This window comes from Sinohyriopsis cumingii, chromosome 4 (genome assembly GCF_028554795.1).
Source record: "Sinohyriopsis cumingii isolate HCF-2022 chromosome 4, ASM2855479v2, whole genome shotgun sequence".
Classification (NCBI taxonomy): domain Eukaryota; kingdom Metazoa; phylum Mollusca; class Bivalvia; order Unionida; family Unionidae; genus Sinohyriopsis; species Sinohyriopsis cumingii.
Genome location: NC_142964.1, coordinates 29,572,876 through 29,589,252, shown reverse-complemented (window position 1 = coordinate 29,589,252; position 16,377 = coordinate 29,572,876). Strand labels below are relative to the sequence as shown.

The window sequence follows — 16,377 nt, the reverse complement described above, 5'->3', positions numbered from 1 at the left end:
TCATTCAAAATGACAATCTTAGGAACATCATAAAAAATATTGTTTACAAATTATCAATGCTGTCTGTTTGTCAAAAATAAGTGCATTTCTGTTTGATAGCAGTATGCATGATTATGGTTCAACTTCAGTATTCTGTCTTTCGGCATAAGCAAGGGAACTTTTGCTTGATTTTTAATTTCATACATGGGGTACTGAATTTCAAGTATGATCTATATATTATTTTGATGAATTTAATATCCATATAGACAATTAAATCAGATTTTTATCTTGAATATACGTGATGACTAATGTTGACAGAAGTTTATTAGGGACTCATGACATCTATCACAACAACCCATTTATAGCAACTGTATGTGACAGACAGGTTTCTTTGTATTTGAAATTTGCCTCACAGAGTTTTTTATTGATAAGTTAGATAGTGAACCAGTCTATACATTTAAAGAAAATGTGCCAGATGTTAAGTGAAATGCTTTACCGTGTGAGTTGTGGATGTTATATGATGGAAAATGTTAAAGCAGATGGATCTTTTCAAACTTCAAAACACTTTACAGACTTTAAAAGAAGACTATGAGTGCAGTGTATTACATCATTCTGAGCACATGACTGTAATCGTTACAGTAACCAGATCATGATCGCTCAGACATGTAGACTAGTTGCTGAATATAAATAATTTTCAGGATATTTTGTGTTTGTATTCTGGTTCTAATCCATGTGGAATTTGGCCTTTGTGACAAGAATTTTGATTAGCTGCGGAACCAGGTTAGTTGTAACAATGTATCTTATTCATACTTGCTGTAAATTTTAATTCTGGCATGTAATATACACTTTTTATGCCCAAATTACACTTTTTTGCCACTTATTATAGCAATAATTACACTAAGCTTCTTGGGGTGAGGGTGGCATGTATGTGATATATTTCCAGTTCAGAATGGACGGTTCTGTAATCCTTCTGATGTAACCAGTCTTTGTAACCATGAATAGACTGCAATGAGTCATCATATTCATCCTCGTACTGTTCGATAGATATGTCAAGAGATGTGAGGGTAAATGCAGATTTAAGTAAGTTATGTTTCTCCCAGAATATTTACATTAACACATTACTTTAAAACCCTTTTAACCTCCCTGGTATGTAAGCACACTTGTTGATATCTTGCTTAACTTAAAACTAGCAAAACCATGCACGATCCTGTCTGTGCCCACAAGCATTACTTGAAGTGCACAGAAAAGTAATGGATCAAGAAAATGACTCTCCTATTGAATCTCTTAAAAGAGTACATCTGCCTCAAGCCCTATCATCATGGTTGAAGTGGGTTATAAACTGAAGCCTTAAATTTGCCTCATGAAATTTGATTGATATCTAAGAAGCTCGATTTCAAATGTAACGTTTCGATTTGAGACATAATAGAAGCAGTTGGATGGAATGCAGTCAACCTTGTAAAGTTTTTATAAAAGGGTTTGGCTTCGCAGATTCAAAATTTAAATCTGATGGGTCCATTGGCTGCTACCTAGGTGACCACCTGATGCAGTTAATGGCAGTACAGCCTCCTCATAGGCATAGTTTTGCACTTTTGCTGCATTCAGCTATAAAAAGTTTGTCTTTTGTAAGAAGAGTTCAATATTCTTTGTAACCAGACATAGTTGCCTTAGATAACATGACTGTCGGCTGCATTGCTTTAACGTTAAAAGAAGTGGGTTATCTTTCATATAGGGAGTCCAGTCCTTCTTTCCTCGAAGGATGTCTAGGATATAGGTTAGATGTTTATCATTCCCTCCTGTTACCAGATCTCCTAATATTAATGTGATTGAGGAATGTATTTGAGGCAGAATGCAATTTTTTGTAGTAATTGTTTCTCCAAGAATACTCACCTGTACACAATGGTTTTAAACCCTTTGAACCTCCCTGCCATGTCAACATCCTCATTGATAAATTGCTTTGCTTATAACTAGCAACAAGTGATGGTAGTAAGGGGAGGTAATGGGAAAGAGTTACTGCCTTTTGTCTCTGTGACAGTGATAGAGAAGTTGATTGTCATCATTTTGGTAGCAAGCTTATTATACTAATGCTAATGTATTCTTTGAAAAGCATGATTTTATTAAAAAGGTGCTTTCTGTCAAAATAAGCATTTAAAAAATTTCTACAAATGTTTAATAATAATAAAAAAATCAAAATAAGGTGACATTTGAAAATTGACATTTATTTTGCACCAGGACAAAGTAGATGTGATTTGGATTTTAAACCTCATTGGCTTAGGTTAAGTGGAGAATTTATATCCATATCATGGACTTTGTCAGCTGCAGAGTCCGTATCATGGACTTTGTTAGCTGCAGAGTCCTTCAGCATTATGTGTGGATGCATCTTCATGAGAACAACACTATCTCACCAAAAGTAAGTCACAGGTGTGACATTCTTGTTCAGTAAGCATGTTTCGTTGTATTTTTTAAAGTCATTGTGACTTGTATATCCTTTCTGCAGAATTTTGCCTATATTTCTTGAAATTCTTGTGCCAGAAAAATGACATATACTGAACTCCTGCTAACTAACTCTTCTTTTTAACCTTTCAGGCTGACAGGTGAAAGAGGCATTGCCATTCTTCCCAAAGTTTTTGAGAAGGTCAAGTTCAAGGGTAAAGGACATGAGGTAGACACATTCTAACTCTTTTTTGTGCCTTTTTTCATATTCCCCAGCATGAATGTTATGGAAGGTATAGTGTGTAACCCTTACCTGACCTTGTTATTTTTTCAATCAGGTCAGGTTTCAGGCACTGTCTTGCAGTGATGCTGCTAGGCTGAGTGTGGGAGCTATAATTACACAAATTTAACCATCTCTTGTGCAGTTTGAAATTAACTGTGCAAGAACTCGTACAATGAAACCTGAATCCTGCAAATAATTTTAAATGTGTGATTAATCTAAATCTTAATTAAGCTTGGCCATACTTTGCTCTGTGTGAAGGTGTTTGCTTTAATCACCAACTTGTAGTTGTGTCTAATTAAGCTTGGCCATACTTTGCTCTGTGTGAAGGTGTTTGCTTTAATCACCAACTTGTAGTTTATGTCTTATTAAGCTTGGCCATACTTTGTTCTGTATAAAGGTGTTTGCTTTAATCACCAACTTGTAGTTGTGTCTAATTAAGCTTGGCCATACTTTGCTCTGTGTGAAGGTGTTTGCTTTAATCACCAACTTGTAGTTTATGTCTTATTAAGCTTGGCCATACCTTGCTCTGTGTGAAGGTGTTTGCTTTAATCACCAACTTGTAGTTGTGTCTAATTAAGCTTGGCCATACTTTGCTCTGTGTAAAGGTGTTTGCTTTAATCACCAACTTGTAGTTGTGTCTAATTAAGCTTGGCCATACTTTGCTCTGTGTGAAGGTGTTTGCTTTAATCACCAACTTGTAGTTTATGTCTTATTAAGCTTGGCCATACTTTGCTCTGTGTGAAGGTGTTTGCTTTAATCACCAACTTGTAGTTTATGTCTTATTAAGCTTGGCCATACTTTGCTCTGTGTGAAGGTGTTTGCTTTAATCACCAACTTGTAGTTGTGTCTAATTAAGCTTGGCCATACTTTGCTCTGTGTGAAGGTGTTTGCTTTAATCACCAACTTGTAGTTGTGTCTAATTAAGCTTGGCCATACTTTGCTCTGTGTGAAGGTGTTTGCTTTAATCACCAACTTGTAGTTGTGTCTAATTAAGCTTGGCCATACTTTGCTCTGTGTGAAGGTGTTTGCTTTAATCACCAACTTGTAGTTTATTTCTTATTAAGCTTGGTCATACTTTGCTCTGTATGTGGTGTCTAGCAACCTTTTCCATGTGCCTTTCACACGAATGACTGACTGTGCACGACTGGAAATTCAGGTGTGCTGAAGACTATATCTGGTCAGAAGTTGATAAGGGGATTGTTTTAAATTTCCCTCTGCTGAAACAACTGACCTCATCTCTTGGGACATTTGATCAAATGGAAACAATTGAAATTTCTCAGGATCTCAGATAGTCATGTACATACTGCAGATTGTGAAGAGGGTTTGTTTGCACATTGCAACATTCATTCCACAATCACAAACCTTCTGTCAGCAGAATAATGCTGTTGTAGCTACAACTTCATATGAAGATTTCAGTTTCAACAGAGCACTGGATACATAGATGGGAAAATTGAAAAATGTGTGTGCATATTTTATGGGTTAAGATTTCATACCACCTTGTAATTTTCCTACCCCCCCCCCCCACTTTTGGGATTTTTTTTAAGTCAAGAGGGAAGCTCCCTATCTCCAGCTATTCTTTACAGCATCACTGGTGTTGGGACATTCATGTTCCATGAACACTCTTATAGTGCTGATCAAAGAACTTAAGATATCAAAAGAAAGTGACAAAAAAACAAACTATGGATAATTGTTGGCTGAATCATATATCAGAAAATTACTCTACATATTGATAGTTGGGGGGAAAAAACACTGGTCCTGACCTTGGTGCAATTTCAACATATGACTTGAATCATGGTGCATATTAGTTGCTATGGTATAAATAGAACTTGAAGGTTTTGAAAATTTCACCATCTAACAGTGAAAACAAAGTGGACTAACCTTGCTACACTTAAGCTGGTATAGGATGCAATTGAGTGTTGTTCAGTGACTTGTGCTTTTGTCATATTTTGCTATTGACTGTACTACACTTACCTGTATAAATTACACTCATCTCTATGTCTACCTAACAAATTTATGGATTAGGATGAACTTATAGCAGGTCAAAACTCCAGGATTATAAACTAGTCTACCACTCGAAGAAACACTGTAGCTTAGGTCTGACTCCACTGAAAATTACAGTGTAAGGGAGTGTAAATCAAGGTCAGTTCTTTTGACCAGTCAGCAATCTTCCCTTTGATAGGTGCTTCTGAGTAGATCATGCTGACCAATCCTAATGCTAACCTCTTAATGCAGAGTAACAAGTAGCTGTTAGTGCCATTTATATAATATTTTGGTATGACTTGGGCACGGTTTGAACCCATGACCCACATCTAACCATTTAGACCACTAGTGCGATCTAGATTTTATCTGAGAACACTATGAACATTATACAAAATTTGAGCCAAATCTAGTCACCTGTTCTCACTCATGCACCATTTAATTTTCAAAATTAATCAAATTATTTGTGGGATGCTCCTTACCACTTCCACTGAATCATGATCTTATCAGAAATAAAATCAGTCTTAATAAAACTTATGATATAATCGTGGAAAATGGCCATTGTGTAGTTGTTTGTCAAAACAAGCAGGATTTGACTTATATGTATATATCTTATAATGGTTATGGCCACTGTGTAGCTGTTTGTCAAAACAAGCAGGAATTGACTGATATGTATATATCTTATAGTGGTTATGTGATCTGCAAGGAAGATAAACAAGGCATGTGATAGATCACAATCTCTTTTATATCCAGCTTTTTAGACCAACATAAAGTTTGCATTAGACAGGTGTCTGTTATATGAAGGACATTTATAAAAGGATTTTTGTTGCAGATCCTGAAAGTGGCCATTATGAACATGTGTTTAATATATGGAGGTGTCTGATAAGGCAGGTTATGGTGTATTCTGAACTTCTGCTGACTGGTTATTCTATTTGTTAACTTCAGTTTCTAAACCATTTCCGAAATGAACCTAACCAGTTTTGTTGACCATGTTGACCTTATGTATACATTCCCCAGGCAGAAGATCTAGATGTCATTATGCACCGCTTGGAGCACTGGGGTCATCGTCTCTTTCCCAAGATGCCATTTGATGAAGTGCTGCAGAGAATTGAAAGACTGGGCTCAAAGAAAGAAGTTCAGGTTTGTTTTCATCATCATTTATGGGTAATCTGAGTACCCTAGCATATATTTTTATAAACATGCCTTCCCTGGGTACCATGTATGTTTAAATGGAATAGCCCTAAGAATTAAAACAGATCTTTTGGCATTTTCTTTGAAACAAGGGCCTGTGGAAGGCACAATCAAATTTAGAAAACAAAATGCACTTAGAATTTTGTATGAGTTTCAGGGCTGTTCCAGCAAGATATACTTTGAACCCATTTAAGGCACTTTCATTATGGAGTAGTCACCTATTAATTTAAAGGACATTTGGCTTAATAGCTGCACGGAATTACTGTGAATTTGTTCAAAGACATTTGGATTAATAGCTTTGAGGAATTAAAGTGAATTAAAGACAATTTGGAACTATAATAGTGGTTTCTTTCTGTACTGTTGACACATCAGTACAGTATTTACATCATTTGGAATGCCATTGGAACTTATTGAGATTACTCAGAAATATTGAACTTAAAAGATCATAAGAATTAATTCACCATACTGTAAGTTCTTTTAATTCTTTCACTTTGTATTTTAGGGAAAAAAATTATATTTTTCAATTACACAAAGCTAGCAGCAGGGAAGTTCTACAGACCAGACCCCCAGACCAAAATAAAGCCTCCTACGAGAACTTTCTCCGTAGAAGCCTCAGATTTCAAAAATAAGCCTTCCTACGAAAATTAATTTGCGTAAATTCGTCACCGAGTGCAATTTTTGTGTGCAAAAATCATTGATTTTGGACAGCAATTTTAGGGGGGGGGGGGATTTATTCTGGTGTCGACGAAGTTTGCAAAGTTTGGCTGCAAGTTTCATGAATAAATTTGATCAAGACCGATTCGATATCTACTACGCGGATCATGAAGATTAATCGTGATAAAACCATGTGGTGTTGCCTGGGCGCGGCTGAAGAAATTTTTAAATTTGTTTATGTCCATATCGCCGTTGCACCAAGTCTGATGAATATTTCTCAGCGTGTGAGTATCAACGCCATTGAAAACCGACAAAATGTTACAATTGTCCCTAATGACTTTAGGAATTTGCGTATATCGCTGCGTCACGTAAATCACATCGGCGTTCTTGTGTCGGCCACGCGAGAATATCCTAGCCGGATTAGTTTGCTTATCCAGCATAACATCATCGAATACAACAAGATTATTAACATCACCATCTAAATTTTCCACTGATGGAGCTTCATTGATGTCTGTGATGAATTCGATTGTGCCTTCGTCGGTATTGTCGCTAAATTCCTTTAGCACTTGATAACAACGCTGATCATCAACGGACGGTGCAACCAAATACAATTTATCCCATTTTAACCATCGCATTATCAAATTTAGCAACAACTGCGTCTTTCCAGAACCAGACGGGCCAATAATTATCATCCTTATCGAATTCGGTAACACCGCGTTGTGTTTCACCTGCTCGCGTCGCTTCGTGGCTGAAAAATCAATTACATTCATGTTACTAGAATACATGGATCTATATTGTGTTAAGTGTCGCACTCACACAGCTACGATAAATCCAATCGAAATTGTCACACGCAATAACAGGAACGCAATTGCAGGAGAATGCGAAGTTTGTAAGACACGTAAGTTCAGATTTGTAAAAAAAAAAAGTAGAAGAACCGGAGGAGACATTGCCGCCTCCTTGAAAAATCTACCTGGACTGCCTTGGGCGAAATATCCGGGAGAAAAGCATCTGCCAGGATACAATTACTGCGGACCTGGTACGAGGCTCGATATAAGACTCAACGATAATAATCAACCAAAATCCCGGCGAAGATCCAGTAAATGCCATCGATAACGCGTGTTACTATCACGATCTTGCGTATCGCAGCGGGGATTTACAACAAAGACATCTCGCTGATATTAGGCTAATTCATGCAATAGACGCGATTCCTGACAAAAATTTCAAAGAAAAATTGGCAACCTGGTTGATAAAAGGCGCAATGAAAGGTAAATTAGTACTCGGCGCTGGTAAATAATAATGGAGCAAATATATTATTCTCCGCGAGGATTCTGGCGAGGAAAATCAGCAATTGCCAAACTTGCCAAAGCCGCTAAAGTAAAACAATCCGTTGCTGAATCGTGGCTATCGAAACAGGCAGTCTGGCAAATATATCTTCCTCCGCCTAAGAAAATACCATATGCAAGTTTCACCGTCAGTGTCCCTAATGAAGTCCATCAGGCTGATTTAATGTTTCTTCCTTACGATACCGTCGACGGAGTCACATATAAATATGTCTTGACAGTCGTTGATATCGCCAGCAGGTATAAAGAAGCGGAACCGTTATCGAATAAAACAGCAACAGAAATTTCAAAGGCATTTGAGAAAATTTACTCGCGATCTCCATTAACATGGCCGAAGCTTCTCCAGGTTGATCCAGGTCGAGAATTTCTTGGCGCGGTTACTTCACTGATGAAAAAGAATAATGTTAAAATCCGTCGCGGTATTGTAGGTGTTCATCACAATCAGGCTATCGTCGAAAGATTCAATAAAAACTCTTGCAGAACGATTATTCGGATATCAGTACGCGCGCGAATTTATTCAAGATAATCGATCTCATGATTGGGTAACAAGATTACCTCACATCTATAGACATATATAATCTCTCTCCCTTTTTTATTTTTTTCTTTTTCCAATTGCAATTACAAAATCGAATATACCACTAAAGCGAGATTCCACAATTCCGCCTGTGCTAGGTAGCGTCACTGTCAGGTATTTATATAAAGAAGGCGAGGCCGAGGGAGGCAGAAAAAGAGCAACCGATCCAAACTGGAGCGTAACAACACACAAAATATCAGCCGTAACAAGATCATCGGGAAGACCAGCAATTTATTTCCTAGATTCGCTAGCGCCACAACGCGGATTTACCAAGGAAGAATTACAAATAATACCGAAAGATACTCAACTACCGCCAGCGTCATTAATGTGAAACCGAATTCTACCTAACTGAGATAATTTTCTTACTCTTGACACAGCTAAATACACTAAATTTGACCAGGAAATTCTATCATCGACAATCCAAACTTGGCCATCCACGGTTAATCCCTGCGATGAATGTATCGTTGTTGCATATCCTAGTTTCCATGGCGATCTTTCTGCATTTATCGCGTCATTGACAAGATTAATATCAACAAGAATAATATCGTTCAGTACCAAGATCTTTTCCTCTCCGCAGGGTAAAGTAACACTGATATTTTGTTTCCTGGTATCAGCGGGCCTGTAACTCAACGGTACCTGTAATGTTGTAAATTTCTCGCAATGCAGCTTGAATAACATTTCCTGAATAATATCACGAACAATTTTCCTACTAGCAACAATCAAATGATCGGGACGCCACAAATTAAGAAAAATATCCATCGGAGTCTCGTCGATTATTCTTCTCATCACATCGCATTGAATTTTATTCGGTTGTAATCGAATTAATTTCTTAAATTCAGTCAGTAAAATATCATCGGATCTATAATCGGCGTCGATTTCCTCATAATAGTCAACGAAATTCCTGAGCCATTCGTGAGGAGATTCACCATCAATCGGATCAGGCTGGCCATGATCTCCGCACATTATCACGGCGGTATTTTTCTCCTCCAGCCAGATCAGGAATGATTTTAATACAACTAAATTTACTGTGCAAATTTCATCAAATATTATAATTTTGTTGATATATTTATTTCCCATGCGAGCCGAATCCCATAATCCACCGCTGTATTTGAAATAACTGTGATATGTGCAAGAATCAACGTTGCGTTGCCTTATTTCTCGCGCTAATCTGTGAGTTGGAGTCAACACTATCATATCAGATTTCGCAAATAAATTTATCGCTCGCGTTGTTTTACCGCTACCACCAGGACCATTCATGTAAACGAATTTGTTACATGAAATCGGGTCAAATGCAGATGCAGCCGTTGATATTTCCTCAAATTTATCTCGATGAAATTTATCGCAATCTTCGACATCGGCGTCTTCACAATAATCTAGGATATCCTCGTTTTTTATCCTCCAAGTGCCCCAAGAGCCATCGGCGATTAAATTATCCAGCCTATACTGATATTTCTTATCGATATAAAACGAGTCCGTTGCGACCCTTACCGCGATATCAGAAAATTTATTTATCATCGACAGTAAATTTATACTCACATAAGCGAGCATCGATGATCTCAAATGCGTATACTGCGCTGATTCTCCATCGAGATAGCTAATTACGGTACCTAATTTTTCTCCGTCAATAATAATATTTTCTCTGTTGCAGAATATTCCTCGCGATACCGTATCGGCAATAATAAAGTCCATTTCGGCATCGTTGATAAACAACCTAGCGTGTCGGTGTTTATGATCAACGGATCCTCCTTGAGTAAATTTGCCAATTATTTTTCTTCCGATATCTTTCGCGTTTTCACAATCCGTCGGCAACCACACTTCAGTTTGTTTCCTGTATGATATAATCGCCTCACTCACCGTCAACGATACTAACATTGACGAATCCAGCATATATCTCAACAACACCGTGGGAACCCATCTGCGTTGAGATAAATGCCGACCGAACCAAATATAACAAATTTTATGTAAATTTTCAGCAAACTCGAATGAAGTAACATAAGCGAATCCTGTCATAACAAAATCAGGCAACGGTCCGTTAATTGCTACCCTTGTCATTTCGTTGGTGGGATGGCCAAATTTAGCAAAATAATCCGCACAATCGCCATATCCGAGGAAACTTCCAGGATAGCACGCGCTCATATCAACGGAGATCATGTCTTCGAAATAATACTTGGTATTCCACAATCCGCCATGGCCGTATTCGATACAGCTAAGTTGAATATCAGCGAGGTATTCGTTTCTCGTAGGTTTCCACGAATTTCTTTCTCTGGCAGCGTGAGCAGCAACAGACGGAACAGTAAAACAATTCGTTAATAACTGATCAGGATTTGACGAATATTTCACCGCGATATTTCTCATAGATTCATGCAATTTTTCATCACGGTAAATATCTCCTCGCGGCAATATAAACTGATCGTATTTTTCTTCGCTCGAGAATAACCAAACCGATATCGGATCAGACGCGGCTAATATTTTGATAAATCTGAACATAGCATCGGAATTGTCTTTTGCGCCTTCCACGGGATAAAATTTAACAATCCGATTTCGCGGAAATATCATTACCGACTGCGACCACGCATGTGAATTATGATCAACAATTTCGATTGGTACTCCTCGAGATCTATACGGCGACGAATATAATATTTCTCCTGATAGTGTTTTCACGGTAATAGGAAATTTAAGTTTCTTGCTCAACACAGCAACATCGTCAATCGATGCGCCATCAACAACTGTCTTCGCCCATGAATTAATTTTATCCAACCTCAACTGGGTCAGACCAGATCCACGACGAGCGTTTTTCATATGCTCGATAACACGCTCAGCCACGCAGTTTATCATCGGTGATTCTTTCATCGCAGGTAGATTTTTCATGTCGGGATTATTATTCAGCCGATAAATTCCATAAACAACAGCACTAGATGGATATGCCCTGGCATAATAAGGACCGTCAATTCCCAATAATAATCCTGGCTTCGAATTTTTATCAAGAATAACGTTTTTCTTACTGCCACGCACGGGATCTCGTTTATCGCGAATAATCCAAGTGTCGTCAGGCATTTGTGCAATAAATTTTATTCCAAAGATAAATCGTTCTTCTTTGTGTTCGGATTTTATATGCTCGATTATCTTCTTGGCCCGCTCCAGATTCATCGTAGCATCAACAGCGTTAGTTTTCCATGTCGACCAAGTGTGAATCGCCCCATCATCGAAAAATTCTTTTTTGGCGCGATCAACCTCAGGAATGATATATTCTGCCTCATCAAGATCAAATGTATCCATTATTATATTTTAGACAAATATTTAAATTATAATATGCAATGCAAATGGATACCAATCGGATCAACAAAATCATGCGACAAATCCTGCAGAGGCGATTATTGTGGCGCTCATATATATGCAATTCGACGAGGCAGCAAGGGACCACAACGGTGTTTAGTTTGCCAAGTTGGCACTCGAGGAAAAACTCGATTGTGTCTGGCTTGTGGAGGAAAAAATTATCGGGAATTGCGGCGATATTATGAAAAAAGATCCTCGTCGATAATAACATGCGAAGAAGATTATATTAATCGATTCAAGGCAAATTACGATTTAAACAAACAGAATATTGTATATGGAACTAAAATCGACGATTCCTGCAATGAAAATCACACACGAGTTTAGATCGCATCCAACCATCGAGGGTTACGAGGCATCATCTGATGGTGTTGTCAGACATATCAGAACGAAGAAAAATGTTGGTAGGGTTAGCAATTCGGGTTATCTGTTGCATAACTTTAGTGGAGTAAGTTATTTATGCCACAGATTTGTTTTCGAGTGTTATCACGGACCTATTAGAGATGGGCTTGTTATCGACCACATTGACGGAAATAAACTTAATAATAAAATATCCAATCTTCGCGCGGTAACTCCGAGTGAAAATTCAAGATTTGGTAATACCGGTGGCGTACGGCGACCAGCTAAAGCGGTTAAATCGATAAATCGAGAAACAGGTGAGGAGATGATATTCGAATCGATGAGAGCAGCTGCAAGATATTTTAGTATTAATAAAGCATCGGTGCAACGTGCGGCAGAAAAAATAATCAATGCAACATTTTCATATAATCTCGGCACTTGGATCGAATTTTCCTATATCCCAATAATATTCGACGAAGAATAATTGAATATTAAAAAATTAATATAACATGGATGAACAAACCATAAACAATATTATCGAAGCCATCGATGATCTGAGAAAGAAAAAAATAAATCTTCCCTCGGAGTTGGACGCGAATAAAATCCGATCCGAATTCGAGACGATTGTTCAGGGAAAACTCGAATATAAATACACGCTGCCGTCAGAGTACAAATTAATAAAGAAAATCCAAATCGCGATGTATCAATCACTTGCGACAGTCAGCGATGATCGCGTCGAGGATTTCGTTAAATTATCGACGCTGGTAGAAAAAGCTAGGTTGATTTTATCGGATGCATATGAATCAAAAAAAATTACAAGCTCGCGTGTCAGACAACTGAAAAAACTTGTCGATGAGAGCAAGGCCAAGGAATTTTCTGATCCTTGAATTTTCCTGAAGATTTCCGCAAACAAAAAAAAAACAAAAATTAAAAAAATCTTCCAATTTTGAAAATTTCCCCGGTTTTTATTTATTTTTTTGGCCCATTTTTCCCTGGTGTACAGATTCAAAAAATCTGCGATTCTCACGATTTTACCAGCAGATTGATACTTATCGTTTCCCCGCGTATATCAAGCAAATTTCCTTTCTGATCCGTTAGTTTGAAATTTATCCTTGACAACAATCGATTATGACATCTTAGGTAAAACGGATTCACTGGCTCCTTTATTATCAAATAACCAGGAGAAGCGCTAGGTGAAAACGAATACAAGATGAATCCCTGCTGTGCTTGATTTGACTCTGACGAATCAACATTGTAGCTGCCCTCGACAACATCCGCGTGAAGATAAATCGCGATAACTTCCGTTATGTTAACGATACCTGGCGAGATATGCCGCCCCTGCCCGGCGGGATCGTTATTGTGTTTGAGAATCGATTCTGATTGTATTTTTTTAGTCCACGCGGCATGTAACTTCGGAAATAAATCATCGATGGTATCAGTAACAGATTTTCTCATTTTATCAACATCATAATCGGGAAATTTGAAATTTGGTAGCGTTTCCTCGGTTAAACCAAATACTCTCATGAATTTTTGTTTTTCTCCTGAATTTTTGATCAACTCGAATTTGCTAATAGGAAGAACATAATCGGCAATTGATATATCGTCGACTATCGCCTGAATAAACATACCATGATAATATTCAACATCATTCGCGAGTTGATTTAAAATTTTCACGCGTCCGATAATTTCGCTACATGAGCCTGATTTATTTAAGATGCATTCATGAAAGGATTCCCGCAATAAATTTAAATGTAATTTATGTTCTTGATTAAATTCGTTGATGGTTCTTCTTACCAAGATACCGTCTATGGGGGCTATTATCCTGTTAATGTGGGTAGCGTCGAAGATTTCCACGCCGGGGGGAATTTTAGGAAGAGGCAACCACGAGAGAATTTTTTCGTTAATAAAAGTAAAAGCGAACATTACCAGGTTAAATTTGTGGTTATTTATGAGGTTGATGGCGCTGTGGATCAGAGTCTTGTGTTTGATATCTCCGTACCATCCTTCGTCGGTGGTAAAATCTTCTTTTTTTGGTTCCGGTTGCTCTGGAGGAGCTTCCTCGTACCAACCTGGAATAATAAAATCAGATTTTTCTGGTTTTGCCAGAGGTGCGATTTCAGGCCAACCTAATATGGTCCTAATCGATGATTGGTAAATATCTACCATGTAAGGTGATTTCACTTCTATCATCGATGACAGTGTTGGATCGTGCGCAGATATCTTTATTCCCGGGGTAGCATCGCCAGTTATATTTGATATTCTGGTGGTAAATTCCTTACCTAGTTGCTCAATTTCGTAACTGCCTGTTGGTATGCCAACGACGATCCAATCAGGTGTTCCATCGGGTTTGTTTTTGTTGGCAAAAACAAGTGAATTGTTTGATAATAATCTGCCGAATGATTTCGATCTAACATTGGGCCATCTATTGTAGACACGCAATTGTGTTAACGCAATTTCTTTGACGCTAATTGGCGTTGGAAAATTGATGCTAAATTCTGGCTTGGTTGAGCTTAACGATATTAGTGTTGTTGTCGGCGGTGTCGTGTTTGTCACGATCTGGGCTAGTTCTGACATTATTAATATTCATTTGTTCAATCTCCGAGTAAATACTGGTCATTGCCGAAAATTCTGGATCGGAGATAACGCCATCATTGAGACTCTCGGAAAGCAACGATGATAATTTCGAATACGCGTCGTTGACCTTGGATAGTTTATTCTTGTATAGAGACAATTTCTCACTCGTGCACGAGGATATCTTTTTCGCTACGATATTGAGAACACCAGCGATTGTCGTTGTTGACGAGATTATTATCGTTGCAACGATTGGCGCTATCGTTGTTACCGCGGATAAAATTATTCCAGCGCCGGCAACTACCGCGGATACCGCGTACACGGCGACGTCAATGGCAACTAATCTACGCTGGTATTTTTTTATTTTTATCTGATACTCGTCGAGGAGTTTTTTTAGCGAATCCTGCCATGACCTCGCCTGATTGTAACGGTAGTCAGATGCGGTCATTTATTAGTTAGTTTATCCAATCAATTGCGGGTATTTGGTAAACATATTCGAAAATTGTAAAATAATTGATCGGTCCCATGGTGGTTCTATCTGGCGGTTCTAACGTAAATGTTTCGTTGATATTTTTAGTTAGTAAAATATTTAAACATCCGGAAGATTCATCGAAGGTATGGTACCATTTATGTATTTTTATTGTTATCTTAAATTTTATCCTTGAGAGAATATATATTCGATATAACCCAGTAATTGGCGCAGAGAAGCCGAATAAATTTTCCTCGGGTTTCCATATGTTCATCCCCAGACCGGACACCACAAACGGTATTGAACAAATAAGATTATTTGTTCTTACCTCCGGTGGAAAAGTAATATTTTTTAATAATCCAATATGTTCCCTAACTATTGTTTCTTTTAAATCATCAATTTTTGTGGCTGCGTCGAGAAGTTTATTGTTCAAACTTCGCATCGTTGAAACATCCGCGTGTATTTCTCTCACAATTTCTCTGAGATCGTCGTGTGATGTTATATCGACCTTTTTGTCAATTTTTGTAGTTGCGATGAGAAGTTTCGCGTTGATTTCTTGAATTTTTCCGTCGTTCACTGATGCATCTAACTTTTGACGCGCTAATTCACGTATCATGTTAATTTCATCGTTGATTTTTTTTATTTTCTCATCTGTCGATTCACGCGCCGCGTTAAACCCCCTGGTAAATTCGGGAACAACAACATCGCTGAGTTTATTAATTTCCTCGCTGATTTTTTTGTTGAGATCGTCGATTGTTGTTCTCTGACCCAACGAGATATTTACTTCGTTAATTTCGGCAAGAATATTAGTAATTTCCTCGTTGATTTTTTTTATTTTCTCACTGAGATCGCTGTGTGTAGTTGAGGAGGTATCGATGAATTTTTTTATATCCTCGTCGAGTTTTTTACTGAGATTTTTTGATACCTCCTCGAGTTTTTTAAGATCATTATTTAGCTTGTTAAATCTTTTTGTTATTTTTTCCTGGAAATCGTCAGTTGGTGCCTTATCGGCCTTTAGAAGCATCGCCGCTGATAACTCACTATTTTTTTGTTTTATATCCACGAGATCGGCCTTTGGTGGGAACTCCGCGATAATATCGGCGATATCAGCGATAGATTTTAATACCATCTCAGATTGGCGAGTAAATTGACTGATATGATCGTTATATTCTTCTCGCTTGATTATATCAGTTATTTTGACATTGCTGGTGTGTAATCTTCCCTCGGTATTTTGAAAAAC

At 37.8% G+C, this 16,377-nt stretch overlaps 1 protein-coding gene across 2 annotated transcripts in view; it reads left to right on the top strand.

Annotated features, from left to right (window-relative positions):
- LOC149800871 (TIMELESS-interacting protein-like) overlaps positions 1-16,377 on the top strand; it is a 53,307-nt gene that overhangs the window by 11,088 nt on the left and 25,842 nt on the right. For both annotated transcript variants that reach the window (XM_089954892.1, XM_089954891.1), the window contains exons 4-5: positions 2,563-2,638; positions 5,687-5,809. In XM_089954892.1, the coding sequence (XP_089811018.1) occupies positions 2,563-2,638; positions 5,687-5,809 (199 nt within the window). The remainder of the gene's footprint in view (positions 1-2,562; positions 2,639-5,686; positions 5,810-16,377) is intronic.